The following is a 25,310-nucleotide window of genomic DNA, read 5'->3' as shown; positions in this document are numbered from 1 at the left end:
TCATCCAACTTCCCCATCACACACACACACACACACACACACAGAGAGAGAGAGAGAGAGAGAGAATTTTTGCTTGCCTAACTCCTGTGCACTTTTCAGTATTCACATCAAATATCACCTCTTCTGGGAAGCCTTGTCCAGTCTTCTAGTCAGATCTGTTCCTCTCTGTTCTTACAGCCCCTGGGTGTCTCTTTCATGGCACTCACTGCTCCTGCCCCTTGACCAATAGTGTGTCCTGGGGTGGGTGGAGCCTTTTTTCTTTGTACCACCAGAATGTGAGCAATGCCTGGCACATAGTAGGAAATCATATTTGAGAAATTAATGACTAAATATGTGTACAATAAATATTTACAGAATTACTTAGTGTACTGAGGCCAGCTGGATACAGGTAAACAGTCAGGGCTGGAAAGTATATAGATATCCTTTGAGAGAACAAGTATAAAGTAAACTGTTAAAGACAGCCCGAGACCCATGTTTAGAGAGTACAAAGAGGAGGAAGAAAAGGAATTCTGGGGAGGTGGGGGAGGAGAAAAGCAGGAAAGTTCAGTGGCAAGGGAGCCTGGAGAGTCAAATGTTTCGGGAAGAGTGGAAGAATAAGTGTTCAACAGATTCAGATGCCACCCCTCCCCCACAGAAAAACCAAGATGAGACAATGACTAGAAAAAGACCAGTAGACTCCGTGAGAATTGGTTCACTCTAAAAAATTTTTTGATTGATTTTAGAAAGGGAGGAAGGGGGGGAGAGGGAGAGACAGCAAGCGAGAGAGAGAGAGAGAGAGAGAGAGAAGTGAGATGTGAGAAATATCCATTGGTTCATTGGTTGCATCCTGTATGTGCCCCAACCGGGGATCAAACCCACAACCTAGGCATGTGCCCTGACCAGGAATCGAAACCACAGCGTCTGGTACATGGGATGATGTTCCAACCAGTTGAGCCACACCAGCCAGGGCAAGAGTTGGTTCACTTTTGAAAGGGAGTTTCAGTGGGAATACAACACATTAAGAAGTAATGGTGTGGAAGTGGAGCAAGAATGAGCACAACTTCTCTTCTGATCAGCTATGTGTAGTCACTTCTACATTCTTTAAAGTCAACTATGATGTTGCACCACTGAAAAGATTTTTAATATGCTCTGTGGCATATACCTTAGTACAGAGTGCCTGGCTCTAAAGCAGAGGTTCTCAACCTGTGGGTCGCGACCCCTTTGGCGGTCGAACAACCCTTTCACAGGGGTCGCCTAAGACCATCCTGCATATCAGATATTTACATTACGATTCATAAAAGTAGCAACATTACAGTTATGAAGTAGCAACGAAAATAATGTTATGGTTGGGTCACAACATGAGGAACTATATTTAAAGGGCCAGAAGGTTGAGAACCACTGCTCTAAAGGACAATGAACAGTGTGAGACTCCATAGATCTCGCTTCATCCGAAGCTTGAGGGCAGAGCGCTGACAAGGTCAGCATGCAGGGTCCTTAAGTTTATCCTCAAGCACAGTGATGTGATCTTTCTGAACACAGTAGTTAACTACTCAGGAGCTCTTGGGTGATTGTCTCATGCACTCATGGTGACGAAATCTGAGTTTCTTACTTCTGTTTCTCATCTCTGTTCACACCCCTGGTTCTCTCATTCTTCTGTAAATTCATGTAGGGCAGTGTGTTGGATATATTTTAACTCTGCTCTCAACAGCTTCTTGCTTTCAGAGTCAGTCCTCTTTCGCTAACTGGGTTACTGGCTGCATGGTTGGTGACATCTCAGAGTCATTTGGGTATTTGCAGCAGCTGCGGGTTATTTTTCCACTGCCGGGGCTGTTACATGACTTTGCAGAGTTTGTGTTTTATTCATTCATCAAGTAATATATGACCTCTTGAAGGACAGGAGCTGTGTGTTCTATTATTTATGTCTCTTTTAGTTCTGCTACAGAGCACAGCCTGAGAGAGTGGCACTGCCCTGACCTTCAGGCAGTTTTCAGCCACCAGGGGAAGGTAGATGAGTCAGTACTCAGTTCTGCTAGGTTTCTATGGTCGTTCATATGCAGCAAAAAGAGAGCTCTCACTGTCCCCGAGGGACTCGGCGAAGCCCTGTGTGGTTGAGGGGAATCCTGAAGAGGCCCACGTTGTGGTATGCATTTCAGGCCCAGGGAACCTTGAGGGAAAAGCACAGGGGCTTCAAACACAGCGTGGGAAGGACATTTGCCTAAGCTCAGGGTTTTCTTAAGGAAGAGGCAGAGAAAGATGAGGCTGGGGAGAAAGCCGAGGTCAGGACATAGGGTTCTTACGCCACACTAAGAGTTCTTTTTCCCTTTGTCCTGCATAAACTAGTGAGTCACTGAAACCTTTTATGGAAGAGAGTTAGATTTGTTTTTAAGAAAGATTACTTTGACCATAATCTTAATGATCAGTTGAAAAGATGATACTGGAGAAAGAAGACCAGTTGGAAGATGAGGATTCCCAGTGTTTTCAAGACATTCATGGAGATGAGGTGGCACCTGCTTACTCACTGAGTGATAATAAATGGCCACACTCAAGCTTTGCAGAGCCTCTGCGCATTTGACCTTCAGAGCAGTCCTTGGAATCACCTAGAATAATGACCATCTGAACAGTGGTTGCTGCATGAGTCTCCACAGCTTCTCAGCACATGTTTGCCTCTTCTGCTCTTTACATGGTAGAAGCCCATATGCTCACAGCAGAAATGCGGCAGGATATGAAAATGAAAAGGCAAGGAATTTGTAGTTAAGAGATCAACCCTGGGTTGTCAGAGAGATCTTTATCTAATAGGGTTTTCGTAATTACTTTATATACCAGAAAGATCTGTCAAATATTAGTTACTAGAGGCCCATTGCATGAAGATTTGTGCAATAGACCTTCCTTCCCCTGGCTACCGGCACCAGTTTTCCTCCAGCACCCCGGACCCAGGCCTTCGCTCTGGCCGGAATCTTCGCTGCAGCCAGAACCTTCAGTCTTCACTGCGGCCAGAGTGCCACTCCTATAGCTCCTTCCATCCCCGCCTTCCCCCTCATAGCAGGCTTCCGCCCCACCCAGCTGCTCTGCGCCTGCATGCGTGCTGCCCAGAGGCCCGGAGTAGCTGGGGGGCGGGGCCGCCGCCATCTTTGTTGGGTTAATTTGCATACACACTCCTGATTGGCTGGTGGGCGTTGCAGAGGTACGGTCAATTTGCATCTTTCACTTTTATTAGTGTAGATTATTATCCCATCTGGGCATCTGAGTTCTGGCTATCAGGGCTTGAGAGAGTCTTGATTTAGAAGCTAACCAGATGGTTATTGTACTTAAAAAACATACAACCTTTAGAACTAGGGTCAGTTGGCTGTGGCCTGTGTGCCAAACCCAAAGCTAAGAATGGTTTTTACATTTTCAGTGGTTCTTCAAGTCCTACATAATAGCTTTGATTTTGCCACTTGGTTTTCAAAATCTAAAACATTTACCATCTGACCTTATACAGAAAAACTTTGCCAACCCCCTGCTCTAGGACATTATGTAGCCAGCAGCTTTTTACCAAGAAGTCTGAATTCTCTCTTACTGTGTGATCACTGTCCTCTCTGCTGGTTGACAGTGATAATGGCATTACAGGCATACCTCATTTTATTGAGCTTCGCTTTATTGCTCTTCACAGATGTTGCATTTTTTACAAATTGAAAGCATGACCCTCCACTGGCAAAAAGATAATGACTCTTTATTGAGATACTCGCTTTATTATACAGTGCTCTAGAACCAAACCGGCAATATCTGTGAGGTATGCCTGTATATACCACAACATAAACTTGGTGATAAAACTCCCCATAAGGTATTTCTGTAAAATATTCATTTACTTTAGAAGTAGAATTAAGCTGAATCCCAATATGAATGTATCATGCATGGTACAAGCCAAGTGGGAATTGTGTCAAAGCCATGAAGTCAGTTGGTGCTAATTTTTGCGTTACCTCTTCACTTCCTGGGTGGCTCAGTGTTTCCTGAATGATCATCACTGAGCCATCTGTTTGACCTGCTCACCGTTATTCATACATGTATTTCAGTTATTTTCTCTGTATTAGGTTGAACTGAGTTAGCTATATTCTCTCACCCTCTCTTAGTTACATTTGTGGCTGTGAAAATTGTTTCTCTCTTTATCCACCCCAGCAACAGTTGTTAGGTAACATTGAACATATGCATTATTATGAGTCATATCTGCCTTGATATGAGAGTTCCTATTATTAATCAAATGTTTTAAATTAGGTATTTTTAATTTAGTAAAATATTTTTAGTGTATGAAAAGTGCTCTCAGGTACTCAATGTATTTTTTAGGTTCCTAAATAGCTTTCTTGAGATAGAAATCACATAACATGTAATTCACCTACTTAAAATATATAATTCGGTGATTCTTAGTATAGGCACAGAGCTGTACAACCACCACTGCATTCAATTTTAGAAACTTTTTCTATCTAAAAAGAAACCGTACCCATTAGCAACCACTCCCCAATACTTCCACCTCTCTAGCACTGGGCAACCACTAATCTGTTTTCTGTTATATAGATTTGCCTATTGTGGACATTTCATATAAATGGAACCATACGCTATCTGGTTCTTTATGACTGGCTTCTTTCACTTAGCATCATACTTTTGAAGTCCATCCATGCTGCAACATGCATGATTGTCCCTCAGTGTGTTTAAATAGCAAGGCCCATCTAGTAGACCTTTATGCTGGTAGGTGCCAACCTGTCGAACCAGTTTCTGTCATCACCACTTCATCCGGCTAGATCTCTGAGTAAGTTTCTTACTTCTTGACCTCGCCAACATATAATTTCCATTAACACCCTTTTCACAAAAGATATTTAATGTCTGGCCAGACTCTTAGGAGCACCACAATGAACAAGACAGTGTGGTCCTTCCTCTCAAGGAGGTAGTTACAGTAAAATATTACAAGTGCTGTTCCAGAAGAAGCACCTGACCCAGCCATGAGGGTCAAGAAATTGTATCTGGAGGAAGTACATTCCAAGTGGAGCCTGAAAACTATGCGTATACCTACATGTGTGTATGTGTGCGTGTGTGTGTGTGTGTGTGTGAGAGAGAGAGAGAGAGAGAGAGAGAGAGAGAGAGAAGCAAAGGAGTCCACCTTGAATCCAGAGGAACACATTCTGTCTACCCCAGCTGCTTTAAGAACAGCATGCGAACATGTGGCACTTCTCAGCACTTTTCCTTTTTAGCTTCATCTGCTCTTTCACTTTTTGGTGCAATTTGATTTAAAAACAGTTCTCATCAAGTTGCTGTGCTGCCTTGTCAACAAAGCAACCTAATCAGTTAGAGCTAGCTCTTTTATGGCTCTTTTCTCTTAAAAGTATGAAGTGCATAGTATCAGGTGTGGAATAAGTTACTAGTGCTTGGTTGATAAAAATCTGCAAACTAAATGAAAATCAGGTGCTAGGACTCTATTTTCAAGTGAAATTAAAGGTGAACTGTTTATCTCAATCGGTACCTCTTTGCAGAAGCTACGGTTACGTTTTGGTGTTCTTGTAGTTGATCAGACTGACCTTTTTGACAAAGATAGGATCAGTCTAAATTCTAATCCCTTTCCAAGACTGACTCATTAAGTGACCTCGAGAAAATCATTTCTATTTTCCATCCTACCTTGGTATCTTCATGAGAAAGAAGAGTATGGTACAATCTCATGATATTTAGGAAAGCAAGTAAGTGATGATGTGCTTGGTTTTTGGAGATGTTAGAAGGTATAAGCAATCCTAATGCCTGTTATAATTTTTTTCCCTTATCACTTTTTAAAACTAGGAATGAATTTAGAAATGTACCTGAAGCAGATATAATGTGAAACCAGAGTATATAAGAAAAATGGTCCTCATAATTATTTTACAAGTTTTCTGACCCCAAAAGAACCATCCCTGTGGGTTTTGAAAACAATTCTAGGACAGGATAGAGCACGTGGTGTACCCCTGCGTTTCTCAGGAAAATTCCTCTGATCATCTTGAGAAGCCATGAATTTCAGGGAACAACCCCAGGTGCAGACCCTGCAGCCTGAGGCTGTGGGTAATAGACGTGGTTTGTGAATAAAGGAGCCCAGGAATTTCTGAAGTAGTGAGTCATGATCTCCTGTCCTAGATAAGAGCACAGATTATCGGCACTGAGATTTTTTAAAATTATACATTTTAAGTGACAGTGAGTGGTGTGTTGCGCACATGTTGAAACTGGATTCCCGGGCCAGGGAGTGGCAGGTACAGGCACAGTCTGGGGCTTTGGCCTGAGAGGCCACTGCACAGCATCTCACTTCTCTGCATCGGCCTTCCAAATTTATAAACTGCCCACCGCTGCAGTTCTCGTAGGATGGTTGCTCAGGGAGCTCCAGGCTTCTTAGAGGTCCTTAGTCAATGCAGGAACACCAGTGAGTAGTACAGAGAGTATAAGATGGAGGTAGTCCAGACAAGTGTCTGCCTACGAATCCCTCCCACAGCAGCTCTGGTGGCGGCCGCAAGGTTCCTGCTGGAACAGTAAAGATCTGTTTTTGAGAGAGAACTGCTTAGCTTCAAGAGATTCTTTAATATGTTGATAAGGAAGAGGCAGATGATCATTAGTTTAAAGATCATCTAGTCCAGCTTCCCGTTTTACAGTTTGACTGAGCTCGGGTGGGGAGGGAGAGCAATAAGTATTTGGGTTGTCCAGAAAGAAGCCAGTTACAGATGAAGGACAAGAGCTGGGCCCTGTTCAAACTGGCAGGGGGCAGATGGTCAGAAGAAATAGGGGAGCGTATTTTGGGTGACAGGCACAGTTTGAGCAGACACTGTCCACAACACATGAGGGACACAGTGAGTGGAAGGAGCAGGAAGGGGAGAGGTCACAAACAATTGATGATGGGGCCGGTTTGGGAGGACCTTCAAAACAGTGTAGAGTAGATGCGATGCAGTACGATTTTCAGCTGAGGCACTGGCTTTGTGGAAGGGCTCATAACGAAGACTCACCTGCGGTGGTGTGCAGACTGAATTGGGGCAATATTCGTGGAAGTGATGTCATCCGAGAGGCTGCCAGCTTAATCTCAAAGTGGGACAGAGACATACAGTGACAGACACCTTTCACAGGAAGAATCAGTGGCTCTTCAGAATTGCTGGATTTGAGGTATAAAGGAGAGAGTTGAGACCAAAAGAGTCTCCAGGCTTTCGGGCAATGCTGACCTAATACTGACAGGAAGGTCACAGTCCGCCCGGCACCGGCTTTTTGAAGCGCAAGTAGGGGAATGAGGTGATCCCTGAAGACGTGAAAATGGATGACCCCTGTGGGGAAGGAGATGTAAAAAAGAGAGCGGAAACCTTGAGTAATCCCCAATCTCATTTTTAATAACAAATTTCACCTCTTCAGTCAGACTACATACTGGAAACAAGTACCAGAACTAATTTTCATTTTTACTTTATTTAGTAATTTCTGTGCAGAGCTAAAGTCAAGGAGGAAACTGCCCTGGTCAGTGTGGCTCAATTGTTTGAAGCATAATCTGGTACACTGAGAGGTCCCAGGTTCAATTCCTGGTCAGGGCACATACCTAGGTTGTGAGTTCAATCCCCAATTGGCATACATGTAGGAAGCAACCAATTGATGTTTCTCTCTCTCTCCCTCATTTCCTTCCTCTCTCTCTAAAATAAAAATTTTTAAAAATCCTCAAGTGAGGAAATGAAAAATAATAAATAAAATAAAAAATGAAGTTAAGAAGGAAAAATAAATTACCAAAAAGTTGTCAGATAAAAAAGGGGAGAAACAAAAGATGTAATACAGAAATTAATAATTCCCATACTGAAAAATGCTGTTTTATTCATATTTTCAAGGAAACCATATTGAAGTTCTTATGTGCAGTCCTTACCATAACTTGTGTTCAATGTTTACTATCAATTAGAGAGTAAAAAAGCCTAAAGCAAGAGATAGGTCTCATCTTCCTATGCCAGATGTCCCCAACCTCAGGCTGGGCATGTAGGGAGCCTACTGTCTCCCTCATACCACCCCTCACCTCCTCCTCACAAAAAAGGTTCAGTGGTCCCATTCTCTACCAAAATAAAAGACAACCCCCACCCCCACCCCCCAAAAAAGGTGAAGACATCTTAGATCAGCCGTGGGCAAGCTACGGCCCGCGGGCCGGATCCCACCCATTTGAAATGAATAAAACTAAAAAAAAAAAAAAAAAGACCGTACCCTTTTATGTAATGATGTTTACTTTGAATTTATATTAGTTCACACAAACACTCCATCCATGCTTTTCTTCCGGCCCTCCGGTCCAGTTTAAGAACCCATTGTGGCCCTCGAGTCAAAAAGTTTGCCCACCCCTGTCTTAGATCCTGACTCTCTCTGGATGAAAGGGCCAACATTCAAAGAGTGGTTTGTCCACCAGCCTTTCCTAAACAGCAGGCATGGTGTTCACTCCATGGCTCAGCACGGCAATCTCAGTATACTTGGTCCTCACCCACCAAAGCACAGGGAGCTAAAACAGTTTACCCATAGCCTGTCGCCAGGGTGAAGAGTGAGGCCAAATTTGAATCCTGTTGTTCTTTCTACAGGGTTTCCCCCTGCCCCGCTGTGACGGCCCCAACAGAGATTCACTAGGTGCTTTGTTGAAGTAAAGGGAAAATGTCTCACATAAAGTTGAAACTAATTTAGCCTGTTGTTAGAATTGTACCGTATCTCAGGAGAAGTAAGGTCAGCTGTGGTAGGAGTCACAGGCCTCTCGAGAGAAGTTATCACTCAGACACACATCCGTTGGCTCCCACACAGGTGAAGTGTTCCTCATGGGGGGCAGCAGAAACCCAGCAGCTGACCTGCATCTTAGGCTATTTCATAGCCTCCCAACAGTAGACACTAGATGCCTCCTCCCTGCCATCTCAGTTCAGCCCGGAGACCAGCACCCTTAGACTTGGACCTCCCAACTCAAGAAGGGAATGGACAGGCAAAGCCACAGCCTTCAGAACTCTAGCCACCAGAGCAAGAAAAAGGAAGAAGAGGTGGGGCAGAGAGCAGTAGTGCCAACGGAAACTTTTACCTCCCATGCCAAAGGCTCTAAAAACAGCAAAATGATGTGTTTCACCTCCTGATCTCACTACTGTGGAAACTGCTTTCTGTTCTGCTGAGAAAGTGGTATGTTATACAGTTCCCAAGCCCCCAAAACTGGTCAGCAGGGTAAACCATAAAGAAAAAGTGAAACAGAGCTATAAATCTAGCCTGAGATTTTTGTTTAAGTCCTGCTAAGACTGCTTGCTGCTGAGTAGCCCCCAAAAAGATGTTTAAGTCCTGCTATATGTTTTTATAACACTGTATGAATGTAAGGGTGTGTGGCCCTTCACAAGACATGATTGGATTCAGGTTCCTCTGGGCTTCTAGTCTTCATAATTTTTTTCTTTTTTATTGAATTTATTGGAGTGACATTGATTAATAAAATTATACAGGTTCTAGGTATACAAGTCTATCGTACATCATCTGTAAATTGTATTGTTTTCACCAGCCCAAGTCAAGTGTCCTTCCATCACCATTTATCCCCCCTTTTATCTTCTTCTACCTCTCCACACCCCCCTTACCCTCTCAGAATCACTATACTGTTGTCGGTCTATGAGGTTTTGGGGGGTTTTTTGCTTAATCCCTTCACCTTTTTCACCCAGCCCCTCAATCCCCATCCCCTCTGACAGCTGTCAGTCGGTTTTCTCTGTCTATGAGTCTGTTTCTATGTTGTTTGTTAGTTTATTTTGTTAATTTCATTCCACATGTAAGTGAAATCATATGGTATTTGTATTTCTCTAACTGGCTTATTTCACTTAGCATAATACTCTCCATGCTGTTGCAAAGGGTAAGATTTCCTTTTTTTACAGCTAAGTAGTAGTCCATTGTGTGTACGACACTTTTTTATCCACTTATCTGCTGATGAGCACTTGGGCTGCTTTCAGACCTTGGCTATTGTAAATAACACTGCAATGAACGTGAGGGGAGGTATATATATACTTTTGAATTAGTGTTTTGTGTTTCTTCGGATATAGTCCCAGAAATGATATTGCTAAGTCATAAGGCAGTTCCATTTTTAATTTTTTGAGGGAACTCTATACTGCTTTCCATAGTGGCTGCATCTGTCTGCATTCCCACAAACAGTGCACGAGGGTTCCCTTTTCTCCACGTCCTCACCACTTGTCATTTGTTGATTATTGATGGTAGCCATTCTGACTGTCATCTGAGGTGATAACTCCTTGTGTTTTAATTTGCATTTCTCCGATGATTTCTTCATAAGGCATTACCAATGAATTGTTTTCCAAATGTGTACTAGGATTTATCCTGAGCCTCATAATTGCACCTTCCTTCTTTATCTAAATGATAAATGAACAGATTACTAGTTTGTATGTGTGGCAGTGGTAGTGAGGTTTGTTTGTTTTGTTCTTTCTTTTTTTTTTCCAGTTTTGCCATGAAGTTTTTGGTGATGACAGCCACCTCCAGTGGTATTTCTTTCCTCTATATTAGTAGTGCTTGTTATTAGTTCTAAGTCTAATAAGATACCTCTTGGTCCTTAAGCACATGCAGCATCCTCAGTGCTTTCATTTAGTTTTTGCTAATCTTCTCTGTATCGTTCTAGTTTTTTTAGTATATGTGATGCCAAAGCAAGCTCATGTTTAGTTTTTAATGTACCTTTGTACTGTCAACTCAGCTAAGCTCTTTCCGGGCCGTGGGAAGTTAGTCACTTCGCTGCCTGCCACAGCCCTCTTCACCTGGCCCCAGGGTAGCACACTGCACACAGAGGACAGATGAGTGACACTAAGCACATTTACTTGCACACTGCAAGCTGAGCTTCCCAAGAGCGCTGGGAAGCAGTACAGTGGACCACAAATACCCTCTTTAGGACGAGTTACCATTTGCCGTTTCTCTGGCACCACCATGGTCCCCCAGCAGTGGTTCTTTGTAACTACTGGTTCCTGTGTTAGAGGGAGATGGTGTCTCATGTCCTTAAAGAATGTATAAACCATGTGCTTTGTTCTCTGCGCCTCCTTGCTTTCACCCCTCCCTCCCCTTCCACCCCAGCATTCATTATTAACCTACCACCTAGGTCCCCATCTCACAACTAACTATGAGGTCCTTGCTGAAGAGAATTTCATAGAACTTAACTCGGCATTATGCTTTACTATGCATTTGTCCATTATTTAGTCATTCGTTGCATATTTCTTAAGTACTTACATATTCCCCATGGCACATGAAGCCGAGTCTACAGATGAGGGCAAGATAGTTAGTCTTGGCCCTTGAAGAGCTTACAGCCTGCTGTGATATCCCAACCAGCCAACACATAATTGAGGTGTATGTACTAAGTTCTCTCCTAGAGAGGTACAGACATGACAGCACAAAAAGAGGAGCATGAAGCCCCAGACTTGGGGTTAGAGAAGGCTGCCAGGAAGGGTCTGGAATGTGATGGGGGAGTGGTGAGAGAGACCATGAGAGTGGTAAACAGGAGGCTGCAGGCCATAGTATGAAATTCAAATTATATCCGAAATGGGGACTCGTGTAGTATCAAAGAATATCTGCAGCCCAGCTGGTGTGGCTCAGTGGTTGAGGGTCAACCCATGAACCAAGAGTTCCCCAGTTCTTTGTAACTACTGATTCCTGTGTTAGAATTGGGGCAAGATTATTACAGTTGTTCCTTTTTCTCCCCATAGCTCCCCTCCACCCGGTTCCCACCCTCTCCCCATGCCCTTACCCCATCCCACTGTTCTCGTCCATAGGTGTAAGATTTTTGTCCAATCTCTTCCCACACCCTCCACACCCTCTTCCCCCGAGAATTTTTAGTCCACTCCCTTTCTATGCCCCTGATTCTATTGTATTCACCAGTTTATTCTGTTCATCAGATTCTTATTCAGTTGATTTTTAGATTCACTTCTTGATAGATATGTATTTGTTGTCACTTTGTTCATAATTTTTATCTTTATCTTTTTCTTCTTCTTCCTCTTCTTAAAGAATACCCTTCAGCATTTCATATAATACTGGTTTGATGGTGATGAACTCCTTTAGCTTTTTCTTATCTGTGAAGCTCTTTACCTGACCTTCAATTCTAAATGATAGCTTTGCTGGGTAGAGTAATCTTGGTTGTAGGTTCTTGCTATTCATCACTTTGAATATTTCTTGCCACTCCCTTCTGGCCTGCATAGTTTCTGTTGAGAAATCAGCTGACAGTCTTTACTTTTTTATTTTATTTATTTCTCATAATATCCTTATGAGGTGAGTGTAGTTATTATCACCATCTTACAGATGAGAAAACCAAGGCTCAGAGAAGTTTTTAAAGCACTGAGGCCTAAGGACACACAGTAAGTGGAAGAGCTGGGATTTGAACCCAGGTCTTCTGGCTCCAGAGACTGTTCTCAGTCATTCTGTCTCCTCTACCACTGTGTCCCTCTGTCATTACTCTTTAACATTGCTTTGACCTTTGAAGTGGGTATTGACCCATTCTCAGTTCCCTGTCTTAACAGTTTGAGAAAAATGCCTGGTTCTCCTCTCCATTGTTGAAGTCATCCTCATCCTCTAAAATTCAGCTCAGCGCCCATCTTTTGCAGTTTTGCCCCTGTGCTTTGGCTGCAATTGGTTGATGCCCACTCTGAGCCTTTCTAGCACTTCACCTGATGCCACACAGCTTCCTTCTTCATTATATACTATCTTACCATAGACTGTTCTATTTCTGCGTGTATTGCCTTCTCCCCAGGAGATCAGGAGCCCCATGTGAGCAAGACTAGACCGTGCACCTTGCTCCTACCCTCTTGTGGGAGCTGCGAGCCCCCAGAAAGCCACTAGAGAGCTCTTCTGTCCCGGCTTCGTGGTGCAGACACTTCTTGGTGTAGGCACTGCCTGATCCTCCCGCAGGTGCCAAAGCCTTTAGTGATGGAGTTCTAGTAACTTCTGCGTGATAACGTGTTACACATGCTTCCTGCTCTGTTGGAAAACCAGGCGTTTATTTTCACACAAAGATTTCTTTCATTTGAAAATCTTTTTTACCAACTAATAGATATTTCATAAAACGGCTGTTCAAAATGCAAGCTATTTCCTTTTTCCTCTTTTAAATATGTGGTTATTGCTTTTGAAGAAGACAAAGTGAAGGAAACATTTCCTGTTTGTAGAGGCTCACATTTAACCCTAAAGAGCAGGTTAGTGTCAAAACATCCTAGAGCTCCTGTAACTTTCTGCCTTTTCAGCACTTTTTTACTATCACAGGAGTAGAGAAATTGGGGTTTTGTTTTGCCTATTCTTTCACTCTCACTGCCTTTGAAGAAATGAAATGTTATAGATTCAAAGGTTCCTTCCCCTTCTCACTGTCCTGTAGCAGGTGTGTCATGTCTAATGCCCACGCACCTTTGCATCTTACCACACGCGTGTGTGTCAGGGTTTCTCAGCCTAGACACTGTGGACATTTTGGCTCAGGCCATTCTTTGTTTTGAGGTCTATCCTGTGCTTTATAGGATGCTGAGCAGCATCCTTGGCTCTACTCACAGATACCCACAGCATCACCATCCTGTCCCCCACCTACACCCTCCCCCACCACCACCACCACACACACACACACACAAGAAAAACAAAAATGTCAAATATCCCCTGGGAAGGGCAAATCATTACTAATGTATATCCATTAAATAGTTTAAAAAGTACACTATTGTTCTAAGTATTTTTAAATTTATATAAATGTTACTGTATATACATATTCTTGGACAACTTTCTTTGTTCAACATTGTATTTTTGAGTTTTATCCATGTGCATCTAGATTCTTGCTGTTCATATAACAGAACCACTTGTTTATTTCCCTACTTATAGACATGCCCCATTAGGTACTCATAGCTACCTGGAAATGAAATTGCTGGGTCATAATTTTACTAGATCTTGACATGTGGCTGTCCAAAATTTTGTGCCAGTGTATAGTCTCATCAACAATATGTAGAGTTCCGATTTTCTTCATCCCCATAACTTGGTATTGTTAGACTTCTTATTTTTGCCAGTCCTGTAGGTATGAAATAACTTATTGCTATTTTAATGTACATTCCTACTACTAGTGAGGTTCAACATCTTTTCTTATGTTTATTGACTCAGGGTTTCCTCTTCTAATGTATAGGAAAGTGTCTATGCATATACATTATCCATTTTTCTCTTGAATCATTTATTTTTTTCTCATTAAGTGTTCTTTATATGTTGTAGATACTATTCTTTGTCAGTTATATGTTGCAAACATTTTTTCTTAATCTGTACTTTGTCTTCCGACTTTATCATTCAGTCACATAAAAGTTCTTACTTGTAATAGTTGTTATGATTTATTTGTTATTTTTGTTATGGAAATTCTTTCCTATCCTAGTGACATAAAGAATATTCTCTTATGTCTTCTACAATTTTTAACAATTTAACTTTCCATACTTAAGTCTTTAATCTATGGAGTTTATTTTTAAATAAACTTATTTTTGTATGTGGCATAAAGTAAAGGTCTAATTTTATCTTTCCCCATATCTATGTCCAGTTGTCCTAGTACTATTCATTAGGTGGTCTGTCTTGTCCTGATGACTTGTGATGCCTCCTCCATCGTGTACCAAGTGTTATTACTTCTGATTCCTTGACTCTTTCCTGTTTCTTTGCACTGTTTGTCTATCATGTGCTAATACCATTCTACCTTAATTACTACAGTTTAACAGTGTGTCCCAATAAGTGGTAGAGAAAAATCCTCCCTTATTATACTTCTTCAAATATTCATGTCTAGTTTTGACCCTTAACTTCAAGTCAACTAGTCTACCAAAACACACACATTTCAATTTTGAATATATAGCACTTGGGACTAGGTTAGTTCCGTATGACAGAAAACACAATATAACAAGCCTTAAACATGGAGAAGTGTGCTTCTCGTACAGACATTGTACAGACATTGACAGCCCCGGGCTGGCAGGTGGCAGCATGAGGTTGCTGAGCCCCAGGCTCCTTTTCTCTGGCTGCTGCCTTGTCCTCAGCCTGAAGCTCCCACCTCCGCCCAGGCTGGCTGCCTGAGCTCCAGGCAGGAGGAAGGGATGAGGAAGGGGGCACCCTTGCTTTAAGGCCTCTCCTGGGTCTCACATGCCCTACCAGACCATTGGCAGAACTGAGTCCATGTAGGGAAGCTGAGAAATGCAGTAGTAATGTGTCACCCCAAAAAATTCTACTTTTAAGGAAAAGGGAAGCTAGGTATTAGAAGTCAACCAGCAGCCTCTCTAGGCTGGAATTGGCAGTGTGTGGATAGAATTCCGTATCAGGTCTTCCCACTCATTTAGGTCTTCTGATAGCCTTCAACAAGAGTTTACTGTTTTCTCCATAGAGATCTTGTTTGGATTTAATTGCCAAGTACCTAATAATTTTTATTTCTGTTTGCAAATAGTAATTTTTTTGTACTTACATTTTCTAAATGATCACAGTAGGTGAATGTTATCGATACTTTTTTGTGCCGAGCCAGCTCAGCCAAGGGTTCCACAAGCCTGAGTGAGGGCGGTGAATGGATGAAGAAATGACAAAGAGAATAAGCTGGGTGTAGGTGGATCTTCCTGTGCCTGGCTGAGGCCACAGAGAAAGAGATCCAGAGGCAAGCTGAGCCTTTATTTTATTTTATAGCCAGAGGTAAACAAGGTAGTGGTCACCATAGTTACAGTGTTCTTGTGAGTTTCACTTGTTTTGGCAGCACTTGCTGCACCTCCCACAGCCCATTAGCTTCCCAGATAAGATCTAGGGAGCTGTCATAAGGTCAAGCCTAATTATGCTAAGAGGACTGTGCCCTCTAAGCTAGGACTTGTTTGTGGCTTTGCCAACAGGTCAGTCCAAGGCTTAACCCTATAGCCGCACCCTAGTCTTTTTTATATTGTACTAGAGGCCTGGTGCACAAAAATTTGTGCACTCGGGGGTCCCTCCGCCCGGCCTGTGCCCTCTCGCAGGCTGGGACTCCTGGGGGGATGTCCACCTGCTGGCTTAGGCCCGCTCCCCAGGGGAACGGGCCTAAGCTGGCAGTCAGATATCCCTCTGGCAGCCCAGGAGCCCTTGGGGGATGTCCACTTGCCAGCAGGGTGCAGGCCTAAGCTGCAGACAGACATCCTCAGCGCTGCTGAGGAGGCAGGAGAGGCTCCCGCCACCACCGCTGTGCTGGCAGCCATCAGCCTGGCTTGTGGCTGAGCAGAGCTCCCCCTGTGGGAGCGCATTGACCACCAGGGGGAAGCTCCTGCATTGAGCGTCTGCCCCCTGGTGGTCAGTGTGTGTCATAGTGACCAGTCATTCCCAGTTGTTCTGCTGTTAGGGGCAATTTGCGTAGTACCCTTTTATTATATGGGATTCTCTTACTACCTCTCAATTTGTAGGTAGACAGTTACCATGTGTGAATAATGAGTTTTGTTTTCTCCCTTTCCCTCCTTCTGCATTTTCTTTCATGTTAGTTGGTTTAGGCCTTATTATGCTATGTCATATGTTGAATGCAAAAGGTGGTAATAGGGATTCTTGTCTCTTCTTGTATGTGTGCTAAGTTTTATTAAATTGATTTTTCTTCTTTAATCTGTTAATGTGTGAATTACATTACTATATTTTCTAAGATTCCTGAGATAATTCCTAATGTAGTACGTCATACCAGATAAGATTATTTTTTAACATTGTTAGAATTTACTAACATCTTATTTAGGGTTATTGCATTTATTCATAAATGAAAAACAGATTGTTGTATAATTTTTCTTTCTCATAATGGCCTTGTCTGGTTTTGGGATAAAAAACAAACATTATATTAGCCTCAAAAAATTAGGTGGACAGTTTTCCATCTTTTTCTCTTTTCTAAGACAATTTGTATAAGATATCAACTCATTAAAGGTTTCATAGGTTTCACCTGTAGATTTTTGTTGGGTAGATTTTTAAATACTGTTTTAATTACATTAATGGCTAGAAGTCTACTCAGGTTTTCTATTTCTCTTTGTAACTTTTTATTGAAGTATAACATACAGAAAAGTAAGCATTATGGAAAAGTAATCATATAAATGTGTCCTTTGTGTTTTATTTATTTTATTCAACATTATATTTAAGAGATTCATCCCTATTGTGTATTATTGTAGTTTGTTCATTTTAACTGCTGTACAGTATTATATTATGTGACTATACTTTAATTTGTTCAATCTACTTAATGGACATTTGAGTGGTTTTAGTCTTTTATTATGCATCTAGTGCAGCATCCAGTCCATGTCTTTGGTGAACATGTGTTTGCAGGTCTGTTGTCCAGAAGTGGAATTGCTGAGGCAGACACACGTGTTCAGTTTTAGCAATGCTCTGGAACAGTTTTCAAAAATGGTTGCCAATTTCTGTTTCTTCTTGAGTAAGTTTTCATAAGTCATATTAGTCTAGAAAATTCTGTTTTATCAAAGTTATTGGTATGAATAACGTATTCTTACGACTTTTTAAAAATCTACATTACAACCTTTGTATTATTCCTAATATTATCTGTGCTCCTTCGTCTCTTCACCAGGCTTTCCAGATTTATCCATTTCATTTTACTTTTTAAACAAGTATTTGGTTTTATTGATTCTCTCTATTGTCTTTGTTTTCCACTTTATTAATATTTGCTCTCAACATTCTACTTTATTCTTTCTAATTTCTTTGGATTTTTACTTTTTCTAACTTCTTAAATTGAATGTACTTTAATTTGCAGTCTTCATTTTCTCTATTTAAGCTCAATATTTTAAAATTATATCAACTATTTAATTACATCCCACAAGCTTTAATATTTAATAATCTCAATTTTATTAACTTTTAGATATTTTTTTATTTCCATTATGATTTTTTCCAATTTTTATTTCCATTTGTGTGAATTTTTATTTTGTATGTTATAATTTTGATATTGACTAATTTAATTGCATTATGGTCAGACGATATGGCCTGATATTTATTTTTTTATTGATTTCAGAGAGGAAGGGTGAGGGAGAGAGAGATAAAAACCATCAATGATGAGGGAGAATCATTGATAGGCTGTCTCCTGCATTCCCCACACTGGAAATTGAGCCCACAACCCAGCATATGCCCTGACTGGGAATTGAACCTTGACCTCCTGGTTCAGAGGTCAACATTCAACCATTGAGCCACGCCACCTGGTTACACAGTCACTTTTTATAAATATTTTTCATATAATGGGAAAGACTGTATAGTCTCTAAATATTGAGTGCAGGCTATATACATCTATTCAGAAAAAACTTATTCTTTATTATCTATATTATTATTTTTGTCTGCTTGATCTATCAAGATATGCTAAAAATTAAAAATATGTCTGGATGTTTTTTATTCTCCTATAGTTCTCTTAATTTTTGCTTTGTATATTTTGATGCTGTTGTATTTTAAATTTTAAAAAATCAATGTATTCTACTGATTTTATCCCTAATAATGCCTTGTTTGTCCATGAGGTCTTACTTATTTGGCATCAGCTTTCTTTGGTTAGTACCTTCCTGATATTCCTTTATCCATCTCTTTACACCAACTTGTCTGTGTCTTTATATTTTAGTTTGTCTGTTGTTGGGAATGGGGATAGGATAGGAGAGATTTCAAAACTGAGAATCTCAGTCTTTGAGTTGGTGAGTTTGGCCATGTATATTTATTGTGATCACTAATATATTTGAATTTAATTCTGCAAGTATTTCTCCAGAATTTTTTTGTATAATATATTTATTTTTTAATTTCCTTTTCTTTCAAAAAAATTTATAATGAATTTTTTAAGTCTTCCTCTGTATCTTAGTCACTTTTAAACTTCTGATTTCATAATTGTTTTAAGATTGTTCTAAATTTAGGTTCTTGGGGATCTAACCCTCTTACTTATTGTACACACTACTCTTGCTTGTAATGGGTTTGGATTCTGAATCTTTCCCCACTGGAGTTACATCTGCAAAGCACATGTCGTCCTGGGGTAGGAGGATCTCTCTCCAGAGTAATCTTATATTTGCTTCTGCTTGGCTCCTTATATTCCTCTCCATCCCAGGACCAGTTTTATGGGTTCTTAGAGCATGTGTAGTGCAACTGGAACCCTAGATTCCTCATTTCTAAAGTCTCAGGCAGGCCACGATTCCTGCTCTCCTCGCTGCGGAAGGTCGGCCTTTGGTTAGTTTTTCTTGTCCTCTCATTCACTGAGGGTGCTGCCGTTTGAGGGTTGTGCCTGTAAGTAGGTAGTGAGCTCAAAATCACTAACTCTTTCAGACCCAAATAGGTGGTACAACCCAAGAGGTTCTGGGTTGGCAGGAGGTGCTCACTCTTACACCCCAGTCCTTGGTAGCTTGCTTGCCTGCTGCTGCCGCTTCCCAGAGCTTGTTTCTAGCACCTTGGGCCTCCATTGCTTCATTTAATATTTTTTATTTTACTTATTCTTGTAAAATTTCAGGTTGTCTCAGTCTATAATTTTTCCTAAATCTAGAAATAGATATTTAATTCAATACATTAAAATATTGGCATTTAGCTAAAAATGTGGGGTGTTTTTTTTTAAGCATCATATAATGCTTTCCTTCACATGGTGGTTTCCTTTTCATTGATAATGTAGAATAAGCAAGAAGTAACATTGCCACCCATCTTAAATTATCCATGGAGCCACTCAGGAGGACAGCTCTGATCCTGCGTCTGAGCCTCTTGTCCCTGTGTGAGGGCTACCTACACATTCCCTAGCCTGCCCCTCAACCTGGGTTTTATCTCCACCTGCAGTCTCCCTCCACTGAGCATGCACATAATTTACTTGAATAAGAGGAAGAGGAGCATTTAAAGAGCTGCTGAAGGAAGCCCAGTTTCTGGTTGCCTGCAGTGAAGTCACCTGCTCTCCATGCCTTCTTTTCCATCACACCCAGAAAGCCCCTGAGCTCCTCAGAGTCAGTGGAGGTGGGACACAGTGGGGCTGAAGTTGGGAACGTCTCTGCCTTCTGGAGCCAAATTGCACAACTAACTTTGGTGGGACTCATTACCTTCTTTTCTCTCTGTGCTCCTGCATTCTATTGATTTTACCCTATTGATTGAAGGATGGTGCGATACTTTAGGATGTAGATTGCTTGCAGACAGCAGATCAGTATGACATTTTATTTCTTAGTCTATATATGTGACAGCATTGCAAGAGAAAGCTCTCCCAAGCATTATGACAGTTCTGCCCCTCTGTGTCTGACCATTGTGTATTGATCTCTTTTTAGGGAGGAATGATCAATTGGAATCGACTTTTCCCTCCTTTACGTCAGCGACGAAATATAAACTATCAGGAAGGTCGGCGGGCTGAACAACAAGCATCCCCTCCTCTAGAAGTTTCTGAGGAACAGGTAATCAGTAACACCTGGGACTTACCCTAAACCAATGCTTCAGACTTCAAGCAGTTTAAGTGAACTACGCTTGAAAGAAATCCAGCATATAAATACAGAGATTTTTGATAGCAGTAACATGCCACCTGTAGCAGTGATAGATACTTTGGGCTTTTATTGGCTACTCTGGGTCTTATGAGCTTGAGGAAGGCGTGATTTAAAAACAAATACATTATGATCATTTATCTTAAGATCTGTAATACTTCATATATACAAGAAACTGTTGAAGTTGGTTCCCTGCAAGGGGAGGGAGGGAGAGAAGAAGGCAGATGGATGGGGAGGGAGTGGTGCTTTTCTGAGTACCCCTTTTGTGTGGTCAGGTGAATGTATTACCTATTCAAAGAGCAAATTGATTGGGACAACAGTAAAACTAAAAAGAAACAGAAATGAATGATACAACTGTATTTTAAATGAATAACATAATCATAGGGGAGGGGGGAATTAATTCAGTAACTTTTGAACATAGTATGCCTTCTTTCTAAAGAAAAAGAGAACTGCCCTGTTTGGTGTGGCTCAGTGGTTGGAGCGTCAGCCCGTGGACCAAAGAGTCGCAGGTTCAGTTCCCTGTCAAGGGCACATGCCTGAGTTATAGATTCAGTCCTCAGCCCTGGTCGGGGTGTGTGACGGAGGCAATCGATCGATCGATGTCTCTCTCTCTCTCTCTCTCTCCACCTCTCCCCCCCCCCCCCCCCCCCCCCCACACACACACGCTAAAAAAAACAAAATCAATGGAAAAATAGCTTTGGGTGAGGATTTTTTAAAATAATAATAATAAATAGAAAAGAAAAAAAAGAACTGCAAAGAAATCTTAAAGTCTTTGTAGGTTTATTTTTCATAGTGGTACATGTATAGCAATTCTGAAATTATATTGTATATTTGAGCAAATGAGGAAATAGCTTGATCTTACTGTTGAAGAAGGAAAATAAACCTATAGTACAGGGGGGAGACAAGGAAGAGCCCTGGGGGGTTGGATTGGAATTAGAGTTATCAGCATAAACGTATGATTTAATAAGCATGTGTGTATGTGCATGTATCTTAGCTCTGTCAACTGAAAGGGATCGGAAGCAGTGGCATCCCGGGAACACTGAGCACACTCACTGCCCAGATCTGGTTTCTAAATACTTTTGCTCACAAATGGGGCCCAGCCTCTAGAGAAATGGTGGGTCCCAGATGCAGGGAAAGGCAGTGCAAGATGACCTGGACCACCTTATGCAAAGAATAAAGGGGGTGCTCTGTAATGGAGGGGCATGCCACGGCGACACTGGAGCCAGCTTGAGGGGGTCCCCTGGCCAAACCTGAGACATCAGATTTGAGCTATCAGAATGATAGCACTGTAATAGAATTCATTCATGGGGGAGATGGGGAAAATCTATGAGTTCATAGTGATATTAACAAGATAACTACATATATACAAAGGCTAGGGAAATGCTTTTCCTTTCAGTAAAATGTAAAGTAATAAGTAGAAAAAATAATGGTATGGCAAAATCACAGTGTGGAATAATCAGAATTAAACTCTATTCAGGGAAGAACCCTCAGTATATGAAGAACAGGCTATTTATATCATCTCAAATCTCTCCCCACACGTTACTCATTTACAAAAAGAAAATAGTAACTATACAGTGGAGAAATTGGACCCTAGCTTACCACCTTATCAGAATTAACATTACCAGTAATGGAAAAAGAGCATTGTGGGCATAGCCTGGAAAGGACACATCCGTCGTGTGTTACAAAACTACATTCCCTTGCTCATAAGGAAAAGCAGACAACCCCGTCTAAGAGACGTTCCATAAATACCGGCCTGAGTTCTTCCGCAATGCTGACGTCACAAACTGCGCATACTGAAGGAGACCAGGGAGGCGTGGGAACGAAACGCATACGTGATCCATCCTGGAATGGACTCTGTGCTGGAAAATCGGGGGTCGGCTCATGAAATTGGACTGTGAATTAGTTAGTAGTTGTCTATTAACGTTGAGTTTCTAGGATTTGGTGTCTATACTACTGTGGTTAGGAAAAATAATATCCTTGTTCTTAGAAAATGAAATACACACTGAGGTACTAAGGGGTCAAGGGACATGATGTGTGCAACTTAGTCTCAAAGGGCTCAGAAAACTGACAATGTGTGTGTGTAGACAGAGAGGGCACCTGTGGCAAATAGCAGTGGCTCAGTCCGGATGAGAAGCCATCAGAGGTTTTCGCTCCTATCATGGAAACATTTCTGTGAGTTTGAAATTATTTCAAATTAGAGTTTTTAAAAATCTATAAAAATTTAAGTTTTCAGTATTACAATAATAACACTTTCACATTTCCTTCCGCATACGATGCTTTCTTATGAAAGCAAACCAAGGTCAGCATTTCATAACTGGTCACACCCCCAGGACAGCATCTCCTCCATCCCTGCCCCGAAGTAAAACACCATTCAGACCCAAGTCACCCAGTCTCTGTGGCAAAGCTGTGTCCGGACTTTCTCTGGAGCCCAGGAGGGGCCCCTGGGCAGGGCTCCCACTGCCACCCTGGACGAGGCCACGACAAATGCTTCTGGAAGAAACCAGCTGACTGTGCCTGATGAATTGCTCCAGCCACCCCTTGCCCTGGCAGCTTCTCCGTTCAGACTGATACTTTCGGCAACTCTCTAAGATTGAGAGGTGGATTAATTCATCGTCCTATTTCACCTTCATTAGACAGTTTCTAGAAAAATGATATCCACATATGTTAAAAACAAGCTTTCATGTAGTTACAGCTTTTCACAGCAGAGCAAGGAAGAAGTAAATGCTGTTTTAAACGGATATTCACAACATGTTAACCTCAGTGTTGTCATTCTGGGGGGATCAAGGAAAATGATTCATTAAAGAACTTAAGACTTCAATTCCACACAGTTTGTTATCACTTTTTGACACTTTTTTTTTTAACAAAGTGACAAAACTATCTCACCTTTAAATGCCTCATATCGTTAACGGCTGCTCTGTGAAGAATGGGAATTGAGGTTATCCACACATTAAGAAAATAAAACCCAATAACACAGCATTTGTAAGATATTTATGGTGACATTGAAAAGAACGCTAAGCCCTGGCTGATGTGGCTTAGTTGGTTGAGCTTCGTCCCATGCACCGAAAGATTGCAGGTTCGATTGCACATGCCCAGGTTGTGGGATATGCAGGAGGCAGCTGATGGATGTTTCTCTCTCTCCCTTTCCCTCTTTCTCTAAAAATCAATAAAAACATTTAAAAACACAACAAAAAGTAAGCTGATGCTCTCAAATTCAGGTAAAAGGAAAGTAGAGTTCTGATCTAGTACTGTTTACTTCATAGAACCTCAAATCCCATTCTTCACAGAGCAGCCTAACGAGGCATTTAAAGGTGAGATAGTTCTTAAGTTTTGTCACTTTGTAAAAAAAAAGTGTCAAAAGGTGATAACACCAGGCTGTGAAATTGAAGTCTTTAAGGTTCATTTTCCTTGATCCCCCCAGAATGATAACAGTGAGGTTAACATGTTGTGAATATCCGTTTAAAACAGCATTTACTTCTTCCTTGCTCTGCTGTGAAAAGCTGTAACTATGTGAAAGCTTGTTTTTAACATATGCTTCCTTATCATTTGACTTTCTAAATTGTTTGTTAGGCTAGACATTATCTAAAATGATATTTGTTGGTAACATTAAGAGAGCTTGAATTAGCAAAACATTTTTTATGCTTAATTTTTCAATTAAATGTGCTACTGATATTCTTTATTTAATATAGCATAATTTTAATACATTAAGAAATTTGGTAATTTTCTAAACCAAGAAAAATATAAATGATTTTTTTTCTGATGTAAATAAGTACTTAAGGAATTTCAAGATATGTTTCGAAAACAAAGAAAAATATTCTAAGAAAGAATGTGCATCCCTTATTAAATTTAGTAATAGCCACAAAAATTTTTTGTCACTTTTTGTATTTTTGCTGTTGTTCAGTTTCTGGATTTTTAGCTCTTCACTGTCCAGTCCTACTGTTTTTCAGCAGACCCCAGCCCCTTTGCCTGCTCAGCACCCCTTGTAGATGCTATTCCAGCCCCTTTTAAGAATATGCCAAACTCAAGTGCCATGCAATAAAAAATTTTTAATAATTAAATGTCATATTTCTATTATCTTGAAAATAAATATTTATGTGTATATATGTGTATACACATATGTTTATTTATTCTATTTTCCCCTCTTCTTGACTTTTTTCTTTTCAATGAGGGAATTTTATATACCCATACTCAAAATTAACAGATAATGAAATTTTGTCATACTGGCTTTACTTTTTATTTTTTAATCAAAGTGGGGGAAAAACTTACCAAGTTGGTCTCTCTCAACTCCTCCCCAAGCTTAGACAGTGACCTTTTAGTTTATGCGTAATGGGACACAGAGGTAAAACTGGACAAGGAAGTTAAACAAGATTAAACCAAAGCTGAGACTTCACAAAAGGAAGATACATGGGCTGTTACAAATGTTGACTTCCTCTCTTCCATTCACATCTGCTCTGCCTTTTGGTTAGCCAACAATTATCTATACTATCTGCTTGTCACAGGCTAACCACTGGGCTATGTTTCTGAAATACAGAGATAAATAGCCTTTGGTTGTTACAGAGCCCAGTGCAGGGAGCCAGGCAAGGGGACAGTGTTCGTCAACTACATGGAAGTGCTCCCGTGCTGGAGGGCTGGGGGCAGAGGCATGTGTAAAGACGTGGGGTGCTGAAAAGTGCATCCAATTTGGGGCAGCACAGGTGGATGAGGGTGTAATGGAGGGTGACGAGGGGGACAGAGGCACCGCCTGGGGAGGGGGCAGGACAGGCTCCCCTGAGGCCCTAGGTGGTGTGTGACTTCTGCTTTATGCCATAGGCCTGGCAGGGTCAGCAAACTTTTTGACTCGGCCACAATGGGTTCTTAAACTGGACCGGAGGGTGGGAACAAAAGCATGGATGGAGTGTTTGTGTGAACTAATATAAATTCAAAGTAAACATCATTACATAAAAGGGTACGGTCTTTTTTTTTTTT

The 25,310-nt window shown here is 41.2% G+C and overlaps 1 protein-coding gene across 2 annotated transcripts in view; it reads left to right on the top strand.

Moving 5' to 3' along the window:
• UBAC2 (UBA domain containing 2) overlaps nucleotides 1-25,310 on the top strand; it is a 185,749-nt gene that overhangs the window by 150,857 nt on the left and 9,582 nt on the right. Inside the window, exons 8-9 of one of the 2 annotated variants that reach the window (XM_070408664.1) lie at nucleotides 20,142-20,264; nucleotides 22,639-23,952. In XM_070408664.1, the coding sequence (XP_070264765.1) occupies nucleotides 20,142-20,264; nucleotides 22,639-22,662 (147 nt within the window). In that variant the 3' untranslated portion in view covers nucleotides 22,663-23,952. Of the gene's footprint in view, nucleotides 1-20,141; nucleotides 20,265-22,638; nucleotides 23,953-25,310 lie in introns of those variants that run through there. The other variant, XM_070408663.1, reaches the window with a different exon arrangement.

This window comes from Myotis yumanensis, unplaced genomic scaffold (genome assembly GCF_028538775.1).
Source record: "Myotis yumanensis isolate MYYU_CA2020_CCGP unplaced genomic scaffold, mMyoYum1.0.hap1 SCAF_3, whole genome shotgun sequence".
Classification (NCBI taxonomy): Eukaryota; Metazoa; Chordata; class Mammalia; order Chiroptera; family Vespertilionidae; genus Myotis; species Myotis yumanensis.
The sequence above is the reverse complement of the archived record's forward strand: the minus strand, read 5'-3'. Positions and strand labels throughout refer to the sequence as shown.